Raw genomic sequence first — 18632 nt, forward strand, 5'->3', positions numbered from 1 at the left:
CTGTGCCTCAGTTACCTCATCTGTAAAATGTAGATTAAGACTTTGAGCCTCATGTAGGGCATGGACTGTGTCCTGCATCTTGTATCCAACCTAGTGCTTAGTAGGCTGCCTGCAACAGAGTAAGTGCTTAACAAATACCATTAGAAAAAATAAAAAAGGGAAAGCTTGAAGGTGGTAGGTGGTCCAAAACAAAAAAGAGAACACTTCATACAGGTGTAATTTGCTACGATAAGAAAGAAGTCTAAGTAGGTTCAGAAGGCTTGAGGTGAATTCCATGGATGAGTCGCCCACAATGGCGACTTACTAAAGGGAGAGTTAGAGAATTTAAAAATGGAATATCCCTAAATAAGACTGATATCTAAGAGAGCCACCATCACAGGTTCCTCCAACCAAGCTACCCAATGGAGGTGGAATTACCGGTCTAACTCAGTTAAGGCATTTATGTTCCATTTGTTCAAGACAATACAAAATTAAAATCTCAGGATTACTAAAATTCTGCCATATAGTAAATGACTTTTGGCCTTACTCTCGCCTTTCAATAATATGAAGTGTGAAGTCCTTTACTAGGAATCTATGATAGGAAGAGGAGTCCCATCCTTTCATTCAGGGATGATTTATAGGATTAAATTGTTCATTAAGATTCATTAAAGGTGGCAGAACACAAAGCTTAATTGAAAAAAGCAAGTTTAGAAGAAAAAGTGCAGGAACCAGATATGCACACTGGAGGGTTTGAAAGTAAATTATAGTCCTTCCTAGATTTAGCCCTGAGACTATCAGAATGAAAATCTACAGGAATGGAATCTGAAAAAACTTTTACATTGTCTGAAGTGTGCCACCAGGAACACTTACAGCTCTCTTTAAGCTTTTCCTTGTTGGCGGAGAGACTTGAGAGGAGAGGTTTTAAGTCTACTTTTGCTTTCTGTAGCATTTCTAGAATATCCACTTTGTTTTCAGAGTGATCTTCCAATGGTATAGGAGCAAAGTAGTTTCCCGAGTTCTGGCCTGGGGAGAGAATAGCTTGCTCCAGACCTGAAACAGCAAACCATGAGTAAAACCGCATTAGCTTGGGAACCAATAGATTTTTCCTTCATACATATACTGGTTTAATATAGACCTTTTAGAACAAAGAGGGAAGAGTTCATACTTCCCACGAATAATAAAACAAAAATCGATAGGTCACGTTAGAAGGCAATTAAAACCAGATTCCAGCCGCTTTGACCAAAATATATTAGTTCTCAGGTGTAGGCTCACTGTTTTATAATTAGCTTATTTGCTCCAAAGATGAGGTATTTCCCTCCTTTCTCCTCAAAACAAGAAATTAAGACAAACCCATACATCAGTGATTAGTTAAAATGAAACTTTACCTGCTAGTCTTTCTAATTCCTCATGTGGTGTTGATCCTAAGCTACTGGACCGGCTTCCAGATCGACTAGGATTGGAGAACCACCTACTGAACCTGCTGGCGGAGACTGAACCTTCTCCCAGAACATCTTCAATCATCTAAACCAAAAAGAAAATAAAAAGCTGTAGACAGGAGTCCAAATGTAGCGGTGAGCAGAGGACAAGGTTTATACAAAAAAGGGACACTTACTGTGTTACTTCCTCTGATGCTGCTGACCTGCAGTTAAACTTTCTCAGAATTTAGGCTTTTCCAGCATCTTTTAAACCATTTACTTTCCTTCCCAGAGCTGTACCATTTCTGGGCAGCCCACATTTGGGCAGAGTCAACCATGCACCTTCTAGCATGATCTTTAAACAGCTGTATGGCCGAAGTGGTTAATCAATACCAGAAAAGATGTGAGACAAAGATTTGCTTGCCAAACTACTCAGAGATCTTGAACTAAGCTGTGAGAATGTAGGTGTTTAACGACAATGAAATTCTTAATCTTGTCCTGGTTGATACATTTTCTTTTCCAGGATTGTTAGTTTTGCAGGTTAGTTCTCTGTGGGAAGATGAACAGAGCCCAAAACCCAATTTTGACGACTACATTGCCAGGTTACTTTTAGGGTCCCAAGTCTGATGGGAATAAGAGCTGAATTATCTTGACTTTTATAGGAGGTAATCTCTCCAGTTCCAATTAAAGCAAGATAACTGCTACTTGTCTTTACGAGCTATGCTGCCACACCAAGAGTTTCAACTGCAACTGATTTAAATTGTGGCTTGCAATTAGTTTACCAATAGATAACCTTAATCTTATATATTAGCTTAGATCTTGGATATTAGCTTTCTAAAAGCAGAAGTTTCAAGAGAAATTTACTACATAGGCTGTTAAGTATTTGAGCCTTCAGCAGCAGTCCTTGGGGAGAATGTGTGTGTCTATGTGTGTATACCCATGTATGTACACACACACACACACACGTCAGTTCTCTCATTTTGGATAAGACTCGGTTGGGGAGTAAGGGAATATTCTTCCAATAACATAAACCTGCCTGGAGAGAATGTCATACAATGTTACAATGTTAGAATAGTTGAGAACATGTGTATGCACAGTCCCTCTGGATTGTAAGCTTGTTGTGGGCAGGGATCGCATCTGTCAATGCTATCATACTCTCCCAAGCGCTTAACTCAGTTCTCCACACATAGTAAGCACTCAATAAATACCACTGATATATGGTCAAGGTGGATTATAAATGCAAGTTTTCCTTAATGCAGGGTTTGTCAAGGAAGTAACTCCCCGGAATCATAGAATTTTAGTTCTGTAAATGTGTCTAGAAGGCACAGGTGAAATAAAAGGGCACTTAATCAAAAGCACATTTCATTTTACAAATGCATTTTCACTACATGTATTCTTTAGAATTGAGCAATTCAATATTCACGTACTTCCAAAGGCTAGTCAGTGACTGGCAAGCCTAATCTAAGGCCTTAAATGTTTTTATGTTATCAGGATGAGATGCCCAGACTTCCTTCAGCTATATAAAATCAGTAGCTTTAACATTAAATGTTACAATACAGGGAAATGTGCACTTGCATTCTCTACCATGATGATGTGGTGAAGTAGCATTCAATTTCAAATGTCAGGTGCTGTTTGCTTATATTGTATCTATCCCAAGGCTGATTATAGTGCTTGGTACTTTAAGTGCTTAACACCACAATTATTACTTATTCTTTAGGCTATTAGTAAGTTGATGGAAAATTAAATGCAGAAAATTGAGTTTCAGGTTTTCTGTTCAGGATGTAAGATGTCTTCTATGCTGTATATTCATTATTTTGAGTTAAACAGAATGAGCCTTAATTTGGATTCTTGGGAACTGTGATAATATAACCAACGCTAAATGACAACTTTGTACTAGGTACTACGTAGGAATGGATGACGAGCAAATTCCTTTGGTCGGGTAGGAGTTTAACAGCTTAGTAAATGAACAAATAGCTGTTCTAATCTGAACACACTGCTGGCTACAGTAGCTGAATAGCAAAGAAGCTCTAGTTCCATGTATTACCTGGGACCTGGCCTAGAATTCCTTCTCTATACCGCTCCTAAAATCCACCACCTACTGAAAGGAAGCTTTCCTAGGTTAATTCACAACACTTTAGTCACTTCAACTCATCAGCCACCCTTAAGACTTATGAATTTAATTTTTAGCCTCAGCTTTTATGTACTTGAATATTTGTAGATTCTATATATTCAGCTATAGAATTCTGATGTATTTGTACCAGTTTACAACTATTCCCCCCTTCTCCTGCTCCCACTATTGTTAAGTTTGTCGGCTCCATTAGATTGTAAGGTTCTTGAGTGCAGGGAATATGTATGTTGCTTTTGTTGTTCTCTTCCAAGTACTGAGTACAATGCATTGCACTCAGCAGGTGCTCAATAAATGCCATGGATTGACTGACCTCGGTGATCTACACTGCCCACCTACCCAGATGAGCATGGCCAATTAAGCATAGTTCTGTACATCTAAATCAAGAATGGTGCATCTCTGAACAGGAGTATTAGACAAACTGGGAGAGAGTGGAAAACAGTGACAGATATCAAAGAGAGCAGGTGCAAGTCAAGTTGGAGGGTGTCTTTCAGTAAGTGTGGAAGGTTTGCTAAGTCACACAGTCTAGTTACCACTGACACCTTGTCATAGTATTAGTCAATATCGTCAAATACAAAGGGCCTATAGGTAAATGTGATATATAAAAAATACGTACATACATTTGGACAGTTTCTCTGCAGGTGCACCATTATTATACTATTAATAAGAGGTCCAAGACCAAAGAAAAGGGGCAAACTTTTGAGAATTCTGAAGATACAAGACAAGATTTTGTTTGGCACATCTGTATTACTTTTGCCAGCAGGCTTAATTTTAGGATTATATTCTACCACGTTTTCTGATCTTTAAAGAGAGCATGAATATATCGTTGTGATCCTTCTCATTAAAGACACAAAATAAAGACAGTAAAGTGCTGTACTATATAGGCTCCAATAGGGATCTGCTGGGAAAAAAAAAGAAAATTTGGGGGTGGGGTAAGAAGGGGACTTGCAACAAATTCTTATAATTCCAATGTTGCTCTAATGTGTTATTTGTTCCTGGAACACTCACATGTACCCCAGATTAGACATTCAAACCACCACATTTGTAATATCAACTCAACTCTGTCACTAATTCCATATCAAAACCAAAAAAAAAAATCCATATAATCAGACATTGGATAATTATTCTCTTCTCCAAGGCAAGAAAGGTTATTAATGATGAATAACTTGCATTGAAATCTATTAGTCCTATTGATTACATCATATTCACCGGCAATTTGAAGGATATTCTTAATTTCAAGACTAAAAAGGCTTATTATTATTATTGTTTCATTTCTGGATAATGTCAGATGTCAGACATTTTACTTGGTATAATGCGTCCAAAGACTTTCCATTACTCAAAGGGTATTAAAAAAGAGAGACTCATGCAATCATTGATGAAGCTTGAGAAAAAAAAAAAAAGTCACAGCTAATATTACAACTGTTTCTATTCCCCTGTCAAAAATGAAAGGAAACAGCGTAGTGAGTCAAAGGGAATAGTGAAAAAAAGCAATTTCTAAATTAGATTAGGCCAAGAAGATTCTCCAGTGTCTTCTCTAATTATTTTTAAAACATTATTTTAATAGGACTACAATAAGGAAAGTTAGCACCCATATCAAGACTGGCTGATTCTGCCTTAATTGTGGAGCTGGTTCACTCACCGAAGCCAAACCAGGGACTTTGTCGAGGTTAAAGAACTCATTGAAATCGAATTCTCCAGGTGCTTGTTCTGGCAGCACTGCTTCTCTGGGCACTTCCTGATCTGTTGCTGTCTCTTGAGCAAGAATGACCTCCACTTCATCCTCTTCTGCCACGCCACCATTGCATTCTACTATTCCTTAGGACAAGGAGGATGGGGGGGGTGGAATCAGTTCAAACCACAATTCAATTACATTCCACTCGCAAAGAAAGCTACTGGAAAATATTGGTTGAGTTATCCCATTTCATTAAGGATTCCTACAGGTTTAGGGAAATCGTAAAATATTTCTCCATACTGTATACTTGTAATGCTCAGGGAGGCAGCCAGGCCTAATAGAAAAAGCAAAGACCTGGGATTCAGGAGACGTGGGTTCTAGTTCTGATTCATCACTTTTACGGTATGACCTCAGACTAAGTCACAACCTTTCTACGCCTTGGTTTCCTTTCCTGTAAAATGGGCATAAATATATTGGTATTCCCTCCCTTTGAGACTGTGAGCACCATGTGGGACAAGGACAGAGTTCAATCTGATTATTTTGCATCAACTCTAGTGCCTGGCATATAGTAAGTACTTCACAGTCATCACTATTAATGATAACTATTGAACACATTATTAAAGGCTTGGGAAACAAATCGCTTAACAAGATTAGAAGCTTGTCAAATAAATTCCCTTGTGATAAACTATTAAACATGTTTTGCCATGCCTTCTGCCCATAACTTCTACATAAAAACTGCCACACAAATTTTAAGGCTCCTTTGCCAATATTTATATGCCATTCTAGAAGTGTGTGCATATGTGTGCATACACACATATATATGAACGTATATACTATATATATTGTATGTATATACACACTTCTAGAATGGCATATTAAACATTGGCAAAGAAGCCTTAAAATTTGTGTGGCAGCTTTTATGTAGGAATTATGTATATGTCTGTCATATATATATATATTTTACTTGTGGTTGATCAGTTGCTTCACTAGAAGTTCCCTTTCTTCCACCTCTAGTTTTAAGGGTGAAAATCCAGCAGCAGTCATTAAGCTGAGTCAGGGGCATCGTTAAACTGAAAGTAACTTGAAACTCACTTGAAGATGCTGGCTAAACAAATCTAGCTTGAATCCAGCTGGGATAGGTCTCTACCCTTGGAGCCTTGTGGTGCAAGCCCACAGGTAAGAGGCACTAGAGATGTCATCCTTTAGCTCCCTCAAAGTGTCCCAGACTTAACATCCTATCATATTGCTAACTCTCAGCATTATCTGATGCTCAGAGTTTGAGGTAGTGCTTTTAGAGGCTAGAAGTTCAAGAAAACTTTGGGGATTCTAGGCATGCTCCTCATCCCAACTGGTGACTTGGGCAAGAGAGATTTGATAAAACAAAGACAAAATAATAAAATTGGGGCAGATACAAGGTATATTATCATCAGTCGTATTTATTGAGAGCTTACTGTGTGCAGAGCACTGTACTAAGTGCTTGGGAAGTACAAATTGGCGACATATAGAGACACTCCCTACCCAATAGTGGGCTCAGGTATATTAGGCTGAAAACAGCCCCTGTCCCACATGGGGGTCAATCTTAATCCTCATTTTACAGATGAGGTAACAGGCCCAGAGAAGTGAAGTGACTTGCCTAAGGTAACGTAGCCGACAAGTGGCAGAGGCAGGATTAGAATCCAGGTCCTTCTAACTTCCAGGCCCGTGCTCTATCCACTAGGCCATGCTGCTTTCCTGAAAAGCATTCTGAATGTAAAAATGACTTCTCTTATGGTAGGAAAGAAGGATATGACTGGCCCTGTGGCCTTCTTCAAGGTTCAGGAAGCTAGAGTTAATTGATGGCTCTTCACAGCTTTACATTTTCAGAGGCTAATCACCATCAGGTTAATCTCTCCAGGAAACCCAAGATGGTACTTGACCTAATTCGCCACACTGTGGCTGCAACAAGCTGGCCAAAGACAGTCTTAACTTTTACAGTTATCAGCAAATTAAGGCCAACACAGAAGTGGTTTCGGAAAAAATTAAAAACAAAACTTATAGTCTCTACAGAGATTTGGAGAACTAAGTCTTGAATCACGCTTAATGATATTTAGTTTCTCAAAATTTCCACTCTTTTATGCCCCACTTGCATAACCAATAAGCCACTGAATTGGCCTCCCACTTTACAATTCTGAAGTTGAATGTTTCCCTTGTAATGGCACACACTAACCTTCCTTCACGGATGCTGTGCGCCGTCTTGTTCGTTTTCGTCCTTTATGATCTTCTTCTAGTATTTTATCATCAAATCCTGTAAGCTCAATAGTTTCAGACTGACTTGTCGGCCCAGCAGAGAACCATTCGGGCTCCTCTTCAGTATAGGAATCATTTCTTCTACGTTCTCCAAAGACACGCTTACTTTCCCCAAACTCTCTCTGGAAAAGAAAAAAGAAAGAGCAGGAACAAAGTTCAGTTTAGAAAGGAAAATTTTCAGGAGTAAAAATGTCAAATGTCTAGCCTTAAAAAAATATGTAAATGAATGCACCTGGCACGAGCCCTGTCTAGATCTCCAAGACCCTTTAGCCGAGATCTCTGACCAGGAGCAGGCCAGAGCTGATTGGGAATTAAGTGTTCTAAGTATGTTTGATATTGAAGAGAATTTAAAACAAACAAACAAAAAGCAAACAACAAAAACCACCCAGAACTCACCCTAAAACGTTTGTCCTTGTAGTCCCTCTCGCGATCTCTGTCTCTGGAATCTCTCAAGTCCTTTTCACCACGGTGATCTTTATCAAAATTACGGGCAGATATTATTCTTCCGCTGCCAATTCTACGCCCTCCAATAATTCGCACACCATCATTTTCTTTTTCCAAAGGACTCCCTGATCGTCGTGAGCTAACGGCTGCTGTTACATGACAACCTCCCCCAAAACTGCGCCTCTGAGGGCTTAAGACTACATCCAAATCATCTTCTTTTACTCGCTCTCTGGGATCTGCAGAGGAAGAAGGAGGGATTTGTTACATGTTTACTCTGTGCCAACCACTGTGCTAAATGCTAGAATGGATACACTATAATCAGATCAGACACTATACGTGTCCTGCTTAGGGACAACAGCCTAAGAGGGTAGGGAGAACAGTTAATTCCAATTTTACAGATAAAAAAACTGAGGCAGAGAGAAGTCAAGTGAATTGCCCAAGGTCACAGCAGGCAAGTGGCAAAGCCAGGATTAGAACTCAGGTGGTAATAATAATTGGGGTACGTTAAACGCTTACCTAATGCCAACCACTGTACTAAGTGCTGTGGTAGCTAAAAGATAATCAGGTCCCACATGGGACTCAGTCTACGCAGGCAAAAGAACAGTTATTGAATTCGCAGTTTTGCAGATGAGGGAAATGAAGCACAGTGAAGTTAAATGACTTGTCCAGGGTCATACAGCAGGCAAGCCACAGAGCCAGAGTTAGAACTCATGTCCCAGGCCTATGATTGCTTCCATTAGGCCATACTGATTCTCCAGAGAGGAAACATTACTTATAGACACCATAATGTTTTTCCACTACAACGTATCTGGCATACACAGAAGGGCCTGTAGATATAGGAACTAAAGAATGTGATTACTAAATTCAACTTGGTGATTTCAAATAACTGAAATGTTACTTTTTTTCCCCTTACAAGTGCTATAAGAATTACCAATTCTCAGGACTAGTCTCTATATAGTCAGGCTAATATACTTCAATTTAAAATTGTTACACATAAGTGGCAGTGTTCTTCCCCAATTGCCCACCCCCCGACCCACTTAAATAAAAAAAAATTGACCAGTGACAAATGCTTTTCAATATACCAAGTACAACAAAACACTGGGATGAGGAGTTTGCTTTATTACACGTCTTTTAGAGAACGTTTAAGTAATTGAAAACTCAATGTTTGTAAATAAGCTTATTTCATCTCAAATGAAAACCAATAGGAATTGGTTGAAAGGAATACAGTACAACCAACGGCAGTTTAAAAACTGAACCTTAAAACACTAATTACAACTGATTTGGTGGCCAGCTAACATTAATATATACTAAAGTTTTTAAAGAACACTGATACGAGCAAACAAGTTTTAGGAAGCGTTGGCTCAGGCAGAAAATTTGTAGTTGTTACATCCACAAATATACTTCTTGATTCATCTAATAAATGTACTCATTAGCAACTACAGCTTGAGAATTCTGGCAGATCTGAAGTGCAGCAGTTGGTTAAAAAAAATATACGGGACAGAGAAGGCCAAAATGTAAGACAGTGTCCTACAACATGTGTTTTGAATAGAGAGTGTCGTAGGGGAATTAGGGAACATTCTTCTGAAGTGCCACAGTTTAGATAGAAATGCAACAGTGGAAGAAATCAATGACAAATGTAGTCTAGGTATACGTTTTAAAACTCAAGGCTTTCTAAAAGTAGGACTCTTCAAAAACATTAGCCCCGCATTGATCTTGTCGAATGAGGTTTCCCAGAGATTCAAAAGCATGACTTAGTGGTACTAATTCCAAATTTATCTGCCTTACCTACGGCATAATCCCAAACACTCATTTGTTCTTCAGGTTTGTACTACACAACTTTGGGTCATTCATTCAATCACTGTATTTGAGCACTTACTGTGTGCAAAGCACCATACTTAGCACTTGGGACAGGACAATATAACAACAGACATTTCCTGCCCACAGTGAGCTCACAGTCTAGAGGGTCAAAACCAAATTTTCCAAGCAAAAACAAAACAAAAATAAAACCATTTCATCGAATACTCACTTGACCTGAGTAGGTGCAGCCCTTATCTTACCTTTATACCTCACTGATATGATAAATTAACAATAATGTTCTCACCCACGAGGCGACGCATAAGGGGAGTCCGGTCTGAATCCAAATCTTTTTTGAAGATTTCCACTGGAGAACTGCGCCCTGAACTTGGGTAAAGAGAGGCATGCCATTTCTCAGGGTCCCAGACACCATCACTAAGAAAAGGAAGTAAAAAAAGGAGAAAAAGAAAGTTACATTAGTTTATTTAAGTTCTAATCAACTTTTAAACCTCTCTGAATAGAAAGCTTTTGGGAAAATTGATCTTGGTTAGTTATAACCTTTATTTATTAAATTTCAATTGCTTGTCAAAAGATTGTTTCCCAAGTTGGTAACCAGTTAGAGTGAACTCTAGCAAAATGGGAGTGGGCTTAAATTCTAATTACTTTTTTGCATGCAATCATGTTCTCTATATTTAAGTTTTTTAAATTGTTAGATCAAAGCACAAAACTTGCAGCAAAATTCAAAGGTCCATTCCAACTTTGCAAAGATTGACATCCAAAACCAATCCTCATATGGAGATGAGGTAATTATGATTGAATAAGTCAATAATATTCTTAGACAACTTAAATCCTGCATGTACAATTTACAGTTAACAAGATATCAATGTTCTGAGTCAACTGAGAGCAGCGGTTGAAAACAGTCACATGTCCAGCATTCTCACCGGTCTAAATGAGTGAGGATAAATTTATTCAATGGTATTTGAGGATCTAGAGAGCTAGCTATGTGGGAGGGTGCAACAATAACGAGACATGCATCCCCTGCCCTCAAGGATGTTACATTTTAACTGGGGTAAAAGTGAAAATTATTTACAAAGAGTGAAAGCAGAAGGAACAATTATTAAAGTAGCAGTATAGAAACATCAGGACAAAGCAGATGAACTGAACATACGAACAGAGATGTACATATATACACTGGTGCTGAGGAACAAGAATAAAGTATGCAAGTGCTAAGAGCGGGTGTTGGGCTGAAGCAACTGAGGTGTGAATTTAGAGGGGAAGGTTTCCTGGAGGAGGTAGAATTTCAAGAGAGTTTTAAAGATGTGTGGAACTGTGGTTTGCTAATTTGTGGGGGTGCTAATTTGAGCAAGGGGTTGGAGGCGGGTGAAATGAAACAAAGATGCAGTTAAGAGTAAGATTAGGAGTAACGGATGTGAGCTAAGGAGTAGCAGGTGAAGACAGCTGATGAGAGTGTGATGAAGACAGCCAAAAAACTAAGGAGTCTCTGCTTGATGTGGAGGAAGAAAAGTAACCATTTTAGGTTTTTAAGGAGCAGAGAGACGTATGCTGAGCAAAACTGCAAGAGCATGGAGTAATGGACTTAATTGGGGTGAGGCAGGAACACTAGCAAGGAGGCTGATGCAGTAGTAGACTAGGATAGAATCAGAGCTTGGACAAGAATGGAGAGGAAGTAATGGATCTAGGGATATCATGAAGGAAGAACTGGTAAATTTTAATAGAATAGCAACTTCTGGCTTGATAGGGTTATTGTCCCAGGAAGGGACAAGAAGTGGGTACAGTGGATGAGTAAAACGGTCCCCTTAGTTGCAGCTGAATAGTGGAGTCTGTGCTGATCCCTCATTAGTGATTCACCGCGCCTCTCCCCCAACCTGTTGGAAGCAACACCAAAAAGCCTTCCCTGACTAAGCCCTCCTCTCTTCTCCCACTCCCTTTTACGTCACACTGACTTGCCCTCTCCATTCATCCTCCCTCCCATCCCCACAGCACATATGTATATAGCCGTAATTTATAGTACATGTCTGTCTTCCCAATCTAGACTGTGAGCTCGTCGTGGGCAGGGAATGTGTCTCTTGTTGCACTGTACTTTCCCAAGCGCTCAGTACCACGCTTTGCATGCAGTAAACGCTCAATAAATATGATTAAATGAATGACCACCACCCTACGTAGAAGTGAGGGAAAAGGTGATAACTATACTGGCATCTACTCCTGGTGAGAATGAGAACAATTCCTGGCCTCCCCACTGTGCCTGATTTCATCCCAAGGAAGCAGGATGGCAGGGCTGGCCTCCAGATGCTACTATTAAAACAAAATAAAACAAAACAAAAAAAAATCTGGCATAGGGAGAAAAAAAAAGCCAGAACATTTTCACATGTATTCCATGTGGAAAGTTGGGAGACCCAGGTTCTAATTCTGGCTCCACCATTTGCCTGCTGTGGGACCTTAGGCAATCTGGGTATCCTGTACTCACCCCAATGCCTGGTTTACAGTATTTAACAAGTAATGATAATAATAATAAATAATGATGATAATAATAATAATAATAACATTTGTTACGCGCTTACTATGTTGCCAACCACTGTGCCAAGCACTGGGTTGTCCCAGACGGGGCTCAGTCAATCCCTATTTTACAGATGCGGTAACAGGCACAGAGAAGCTTGGTGACTTGCCCGAAGTCACACAGCAGACAAGTGGCAGAGCTGGGATTAGAACCCACAACCTCCGACTCAAGCCCGTGCTCTTTCCTCTGAGCCACACTATTATTTGGGTTCATTTTGAATGCCAATGCTTTACTACAACAAAAATTTATTGGCCCACAAACCCTTTTTTCCTTACTCCTGCCCTCCCCGAAGGGAGGGAAGGCAGGTTTAAGAGAAAAATAAAGTGGTCTTTCCTAAACGGAATAAATTATTCACCCTGCAACTGCACAAAATAGGTTTATTTAGATCAATATTAATGACTACAAACTTTGGGCAGTAGTATCATTCATTCAATCGTATTTATTGAGCTCTTACTGTGTGCAGAGCACTGTACTAAGCGCTTGGGAAGTACAAGTAAGCAACATATAGAGACAGTCCCTACCCAACAACAGGCTCACTGTCTAGAAGGGGGAGACAGACAACGAAACAAAACAAGTAAGCAGGTGTCAATACCATCAGAATAAACAGAATTATAGCTATACACACATCATTAATAAAAATAAATAGAGTAATAAATATGTACAAATATACACAAGTGCTGGGAGGAGGGATAGGGCAGAGGGAGCATTAGTTTGTTTTCTCCCCAAGTTATACAATCCCAAGCTATCATCCTAGAGCTTCTGCACTCACAATCTCCTAATGTACTTCTGTACATATGTCAATTTACACTATTTCAGCACTTCATCCTGTGAATTGCTGTGTGTCTGCCTCCCTTGTTAGACTGTAAGCATCTTGTGGGGAGGGAAAATGTCTCCGAACTACTAGGTGCTTAATAACAGTGCTTGTCACCCAGTAAGCACTCAAATATTGATTGATACTTCTAATGTTTCCTTTCAAACTAAAGTTTTCAAATAACTTTCAACTACCAAAAGTCACCACACAAAGGAAGAATTTTTACAAGGACTAAAATAAAAATGGTTAGCCAAGGGGTATCATGCATCACTTCAGAATTATACAATTTAAGCAATAACAAAATTAACATTTTAGGTATAACGTGCCAAGCAATATATAAAAATGCTAGAGGAAATACAAGATAGGTCAGACAGTCCCTGCTCTCCTGGGGTCCACAGTCTAAGAAGGAGGGAGAGCAGGTATTGAATCTCCATTTTACAGGTGAGGAAACTGAGGCACAGGGAACTTGAGTGCCTTGCCCAAGTTCACACGGCAGTTAAGTGGAGTAGCCAGGATTAGAATCCAGGTCCTCTGACTCCTAAGCCTGTGCTCTTCCCACTAGGCATACTGCTTCTCTAATGCAAGCAATGTTTAAGAGAACCCTGTGCTGAAATAGCAATCGACAAGAAATTCATGGCAAGGCTATATGACCGAGTGCCAATTACTGACATTGTGCTGAGTACTTAGTTTTTAGGATAAATCATCTCTTTACTCCTAAATTTTGGCAGAACTAGTGAAAAGAGAATATAAGGATAAACTAATCAAACCATGAAAAGTTAGGTATTAGAACTCCAGTCACTCAGCACTTATTCCAAGAAAAATCTAAAAAAGTTCCATTACCCTGCAAAAATATACTGCGTTAACAGTGGAGATTTACATATATAAATTCTCTCTTCTCCCTCCTTTTTCATTCACTCATTCAATCGCATTTATTGAGCGCTTACTGTGTGCAGAGCACTGTACTAAGCGCTTGGGAAGTAAAATTTGGCAACATATAGAGACGGTCCCTACCCAACAGTGGGCTCACAGTCTAGAACGGGGAGACAGAGAACAAAACAAAACATATTAACAGAATAAAATAAATCGAATAAATATGTACAAGTAAAATAGAGTAAAAAATACATGCAAACATATATACATATATACAGGTGCTGTGGGGAAGGGAAGGAGGTAAGGTGGGGGGGATGGAGAAGGGGTGGAGGGGGAGAGGAAGGAGGGAGCTCAGTCTGGGAAGGCCTCCTGGAGGAGGTGAGTTCTCAGCAGGGCCTTGAAGGGACTTTTTGAAGTTACTGCAATGTCTATAATGAGATGAAAAATGTTGAGAAGTCTAATGACATGCGCACATACCTGTCATATTTTTCAGAAAGACATGAAGGTCTCTGTTTAGAGTGGGGGCGTTCTTTAATATCCAAGAGCTCTTCCTAGAAAACAAACAGTTCAGTGTCTTATTTCAGATTCATAAAACATTCTAAAAGAATGTATTCTAGTTTGTCTTACTACTGTAATTTATGTACAAAGTTGAAGGATATAACAGCAATATTAAAAATGACTCATTTTTGGCTAAAAGATTCACTGCTCCTTTATTTGAATGGAAGCTACTAACAGCAAGGAGGCTATAGGAAGCTTCCAATTTCATAACGGTCCTTTAAAAGTGACCCCATTTAAAGTTTAATGAGGTTGCTTTTAATACATAATTTAAATGCTGAATTTCAAGTTAATGATTTGAACTCTTCCAACTTAAGAAAATTACTGCAGTTAAGCATCTAGAAACCAATGTGGACATCTCAACGCAAACATGTTTTTTTTAAAATAAAAACCTAAATGAATTATTGGCATCACCCAAGATTCTATGGACAGAGGACCACTGTCTTTCATGATTCTAAATGGGCATACAATTTAAAATCATTCTACCATGACTGTCTTGGGGTGTTTTATTATTATTTTTCTTAAAACGGGTCAGTGGCCAGTATCCTGGAGTACTTCCCTACTACTACTACTACTACTAGATTCCCTAGGCTGCTGGACTTCTCAGGTCCACTAAAATCCCCTCACTCTACCACTTACAGGGGAGAGTTAAGGAAAGAGATTTGGCCTGAGTCTGGGATATTTGAAGGTGAACATCTGGAAAAGAGGATAAAAACAACTGTGTTAAATTTCCTTTATCACACCCCCCTCCAAAAATCCACAAAAATTGCATGGAAAAATAAGTCTACTGAAATGGGAGTTACCACTTCTTCTGTTGACATATACTGTAGAACTCAAGCCAAAGTCAGTAGCATATTGTTTTAAAAAATTCTAATAGGCAACTTTAATTGTTATAATAAGCAACTTAGAAATTGAACCACACATTTATAACCTGTTGAATATATACCTGTATATATGTTTGTACATATTTATTGCTCCATTTATTTTACTTGTACATATCTATTCTATTTATTTTATTTTGTTAGTATGTTTGGTTTTGTTCTCTGTCTCCCCCGTCTAGACTGTGAGCCCACTGTTGGGTAGGGACCGTCTCTCTATGTTGCCGACTTGTACTTCCCAAGCGCTTAGTACAGTGCTCGGCACACAGTAAGCGCTCAATAAATACGACTGAATGAATGAATGGGGTGACAAAAGAAATGATATATATGCATGAGTGTACATTTGCATGGCATCAGACAGTCAGTGCTGTGAGTTTTCCTCAGTGGGGTTTTGGTGATGATGATGATGATGATGACTGTGGTATTTGTTCAACGCTTACTACGTGCCCAGCCCTGTTCTAATCGCTGGGGTTGGACAAGGTCCCTGTCCGACATAGGTTACATGTTGTTAATCCCCATTTTACAGACAAGGTAACAGGCACAGATAAGTGAAGTGACTTGCCCAAGGTCAGACAGCAGATAAATGGCAGAACCAGGTTTAGAACCCAGGTTCTTCTCAGGCCTGTGCTCTATCCACTAGACTACGCTACTTTCCTGAATGAAATGGGGCTTTATATGAAAGCAACCTCTACATTATGGGAGAACTGGGTATACCATATTGCAGTATGTTTTCTCTAACATGGATGTTTGGCAGCTTGTAATTGGCAATGCCTACCAACAAGTGAAATAAAACATTGATTTAAGAAAGAATCCTAAACTGTAACTTCCTTGAGGGCAGGGATGGTGCCTACCAACTCGTGTTTTACTTGTCCAAGCACTCAGTCAGTACAGTGCTCTGCACAGAGTGAGTGCTTAATAAATCCACTGTTCGACTGAGAAACAGTGATTAGCCCAGCCTCTGATATCTTCCACTTCTTTACACTTGACCACCTGAAAGCAACTTAGGTTCTACACTTTAAATGCCATCATTACTTAAGTTGCATTGCTTTTTGCAGTTCTACTAAAATGAAGGTGATTTAGACTGGAGAGAGTTGCTTTCGTTGTAAATTATTCAGCTCTTTAAATGTCCTTTTTAGGGGTTTACAAATTGTATTTACATCTCCAAGTTAGATGCAAAACGCAATTAAAATTCTATGTGTAGCAGCCCTAAATCAATTTTGAAAAGGTACTGTAGTAAGCGCTCGAGAAGGTACAATGCAACGTTCCCAATCAACAAGCATAATACAGGTCTCTGCATACAGTAGGCATTCAATATGTCCTAGTGATTAAAATGTGATGGAATTAAAATTCATCTTTAAATGAGCAGAAGAGGATTTAGCAAACTACAGGAAGAGAAAAGGCTATCCAGTTTATAAAGTGATGAACCTACCAAACATACTTGGTGGGGGGGCCCGGGCAGGACACCAAGCAAAAAATGCAGGATTAAATTAACTCATTTTGGAGGGGCTCTCTCAATGCCTGTACACCTATATATAACCTGATACTAATCAGAAGACTTCCCTGAAATACAGTACTCTCGAAACTCACAAGTATAACAAGAATATCTCTTTAAAAAATCTGTGTCAATCTAAGTATTCCTGAAGAGAAACATGCTTGGGAGAATTCCAAAGACGCTTTACCACTTTGTAGACATCAATATTCCTTAGCACAGTGCCAAGCTATTATAGCTCTAAATTGAAATGACTAAATTCTCCTAGGAATAGTAGTTCACACTCAACCTGAAAGAATGGAGTAACTGCTAAATTCAATGATTAACAGTTAAACTACACTCTTCACAGAAAAAAAAACTGTTTTAGATGGGCTACTGACCCTTGTTTTTAAATATCTCCAAAATTACACTAGTACCAAGGCTGATATTTATCAGTTTAACTTTAAAAATAACAATAGTAATACATCTATATTTATGCCCAGAATCTGCTCCTAAATATTTGGGGGCTTTTGCCGGGCCAAATCTGACAGACTATGAAACCAAAGGAAGCATATTCAGCAGAAATGACCAAATTTGAACTATGATACATTATAAGTCCCAATATAGGATTTGCTTGTTTTTATGGTATGTGTGAAACACTACGCGCCAGGCATTGTGCTAAGTGCTGGGGTAGATATAACTAAGGCTGGGCACAGTTCCGATCCCACATGGGGTTCTAAATTTAAGGGAGGAAGTGTAATCCCCATTTTACAGATGAAGTAATTAACTTCTGTGCCTCAATATATCATACTCTCCAAAGTGCTTAGTACAGTTTTCTGCAAACAGTAAGCACTCAAATACGACTGAGTGAAGCTAAATGACTTGCCCAAGATCACCCTGCAAACAAGTGATGGACCTGAGATTAGAAGCCAGGTTCTCTGAATCCCAGCATTATTAGGCCCATTTATCAGGTGCAAGTCAAATCTGTGACTAGCAACAGCACTTATTTTCTTAGTGATCTGTCATTACCAAAAAAATAAAGCAAGACAAGTCCTCCTGCCAGGCTTTTTTGAGAATACTTTATCAGTTAAAAGCTAGCATGAGGGCATTTAAAAAAATAAAAAAAAAAACACAAAAAACTTCTATACACTATTACAAAAAGGTTGATTTTTGTGGAAAGGGGAAGTTGGCATGGAAATTTCCATTAAGAGAAAAGATTCTGGCCAAATGAAGTGCAGTCAAATCCAGCATCAAACTGGAATTTGCAAGTGTATATTTACTATATCCTTTACATAGGCCTGATCTATTTCAATTATATTAAACTCTTGATCTAAGGTAGAGGAACCATATGAGCATAAAAAAACCTGAAATCCCAAGAATTTGTAGGGCCCATTGTTTCAGCCTCACCATTAAGACCTGTTAATTTTCAGGTGGGATTATTATCTTTTGTTTACCCTGACAACCTCAAAATCAAGGTACTGAAGCAGCGGCAAAGGGAAAACATCTAAAATGCATAGCAAGTTCTAGCTACAGTAATGTGTTTCAAAGATTAAAGACTAGACCAAGAGAATCTGAAGGAACTTCAAGATCTGAAATGAGGAAGTAATTACGTTGAGAACTCTCAGTATCACCCTTTTCTGTTTTAGCTGGTCATTAAACCAGTTTCTTTTCAGCTATAAATCCCCCTTTGAGGCACTCATTTTGACAGCAGAGAACAGAGAAGAACAATAATGCCCATCACTAGGTCCTCAAACGCACTA

At 39.0% G+C, this 18632-nt stretch overlaps 1 protein-coding gene across 3 annotated transcripts in view; it reads right to left on the minus strand.

Moving 5' to 3' along the window:
* EIF4ENIF1 (eukaryotic translation initiation factor 4E nuclear import factor 1) overlaps positions 1-18632 on the minus strand; it is a 49310-nt gene that overhangs the window by 16619 nt on the left and 14059 nt on the right. For 2 of the 3 annotated variants that reach the window (XM_038762665.1, XM_038762664.1), the window contains exons 3-9: positions 14449-14522; positions 10023-10150; positions 7874-8157; positions 7398-7599; positions 5159-5334; positions 1365-1500; positions 850-1029 (exon numbers count right to left, since the gene is read on the minus strand). In XM_038762665.1, the coding sequence (XP_038618593.1) occupies positions 850-1029; positions 1365-1500; positions 5159-5334; positions 7398-7599; positions 7874-8157; positions 10023-10150; positions 14449-14522 (1180 nt within the window). The remainder of the gene's footprint in view (positions 1-849; positions 1030-1364; positions 1501-5158; positions 5335-7397; positions 7600-7873; positions 8158-10022; positions 10151-14448; positions 14523-18632) is intronic. The other variant, XM_038762666.1, reaches the window with a different exon arrangement.

The sequence above is a fragment of the Tachyglossus aculeatus genome, chromosome 21, assembly GCF_015852505.1.
Source record: "Tachyglossus aculeatus isolate mTacAcu1 chromosome 21, mTacAcu1.pri, whole genome shotgun sequence".
Classification (NCBI taxonomy): domain Eukaryota; kingdom Metazoa; phylum Chordata; class Mammalia; order Monotremata; family Tachyglossidae; genus Tachyglossus; species Tachyglossus aculeatus.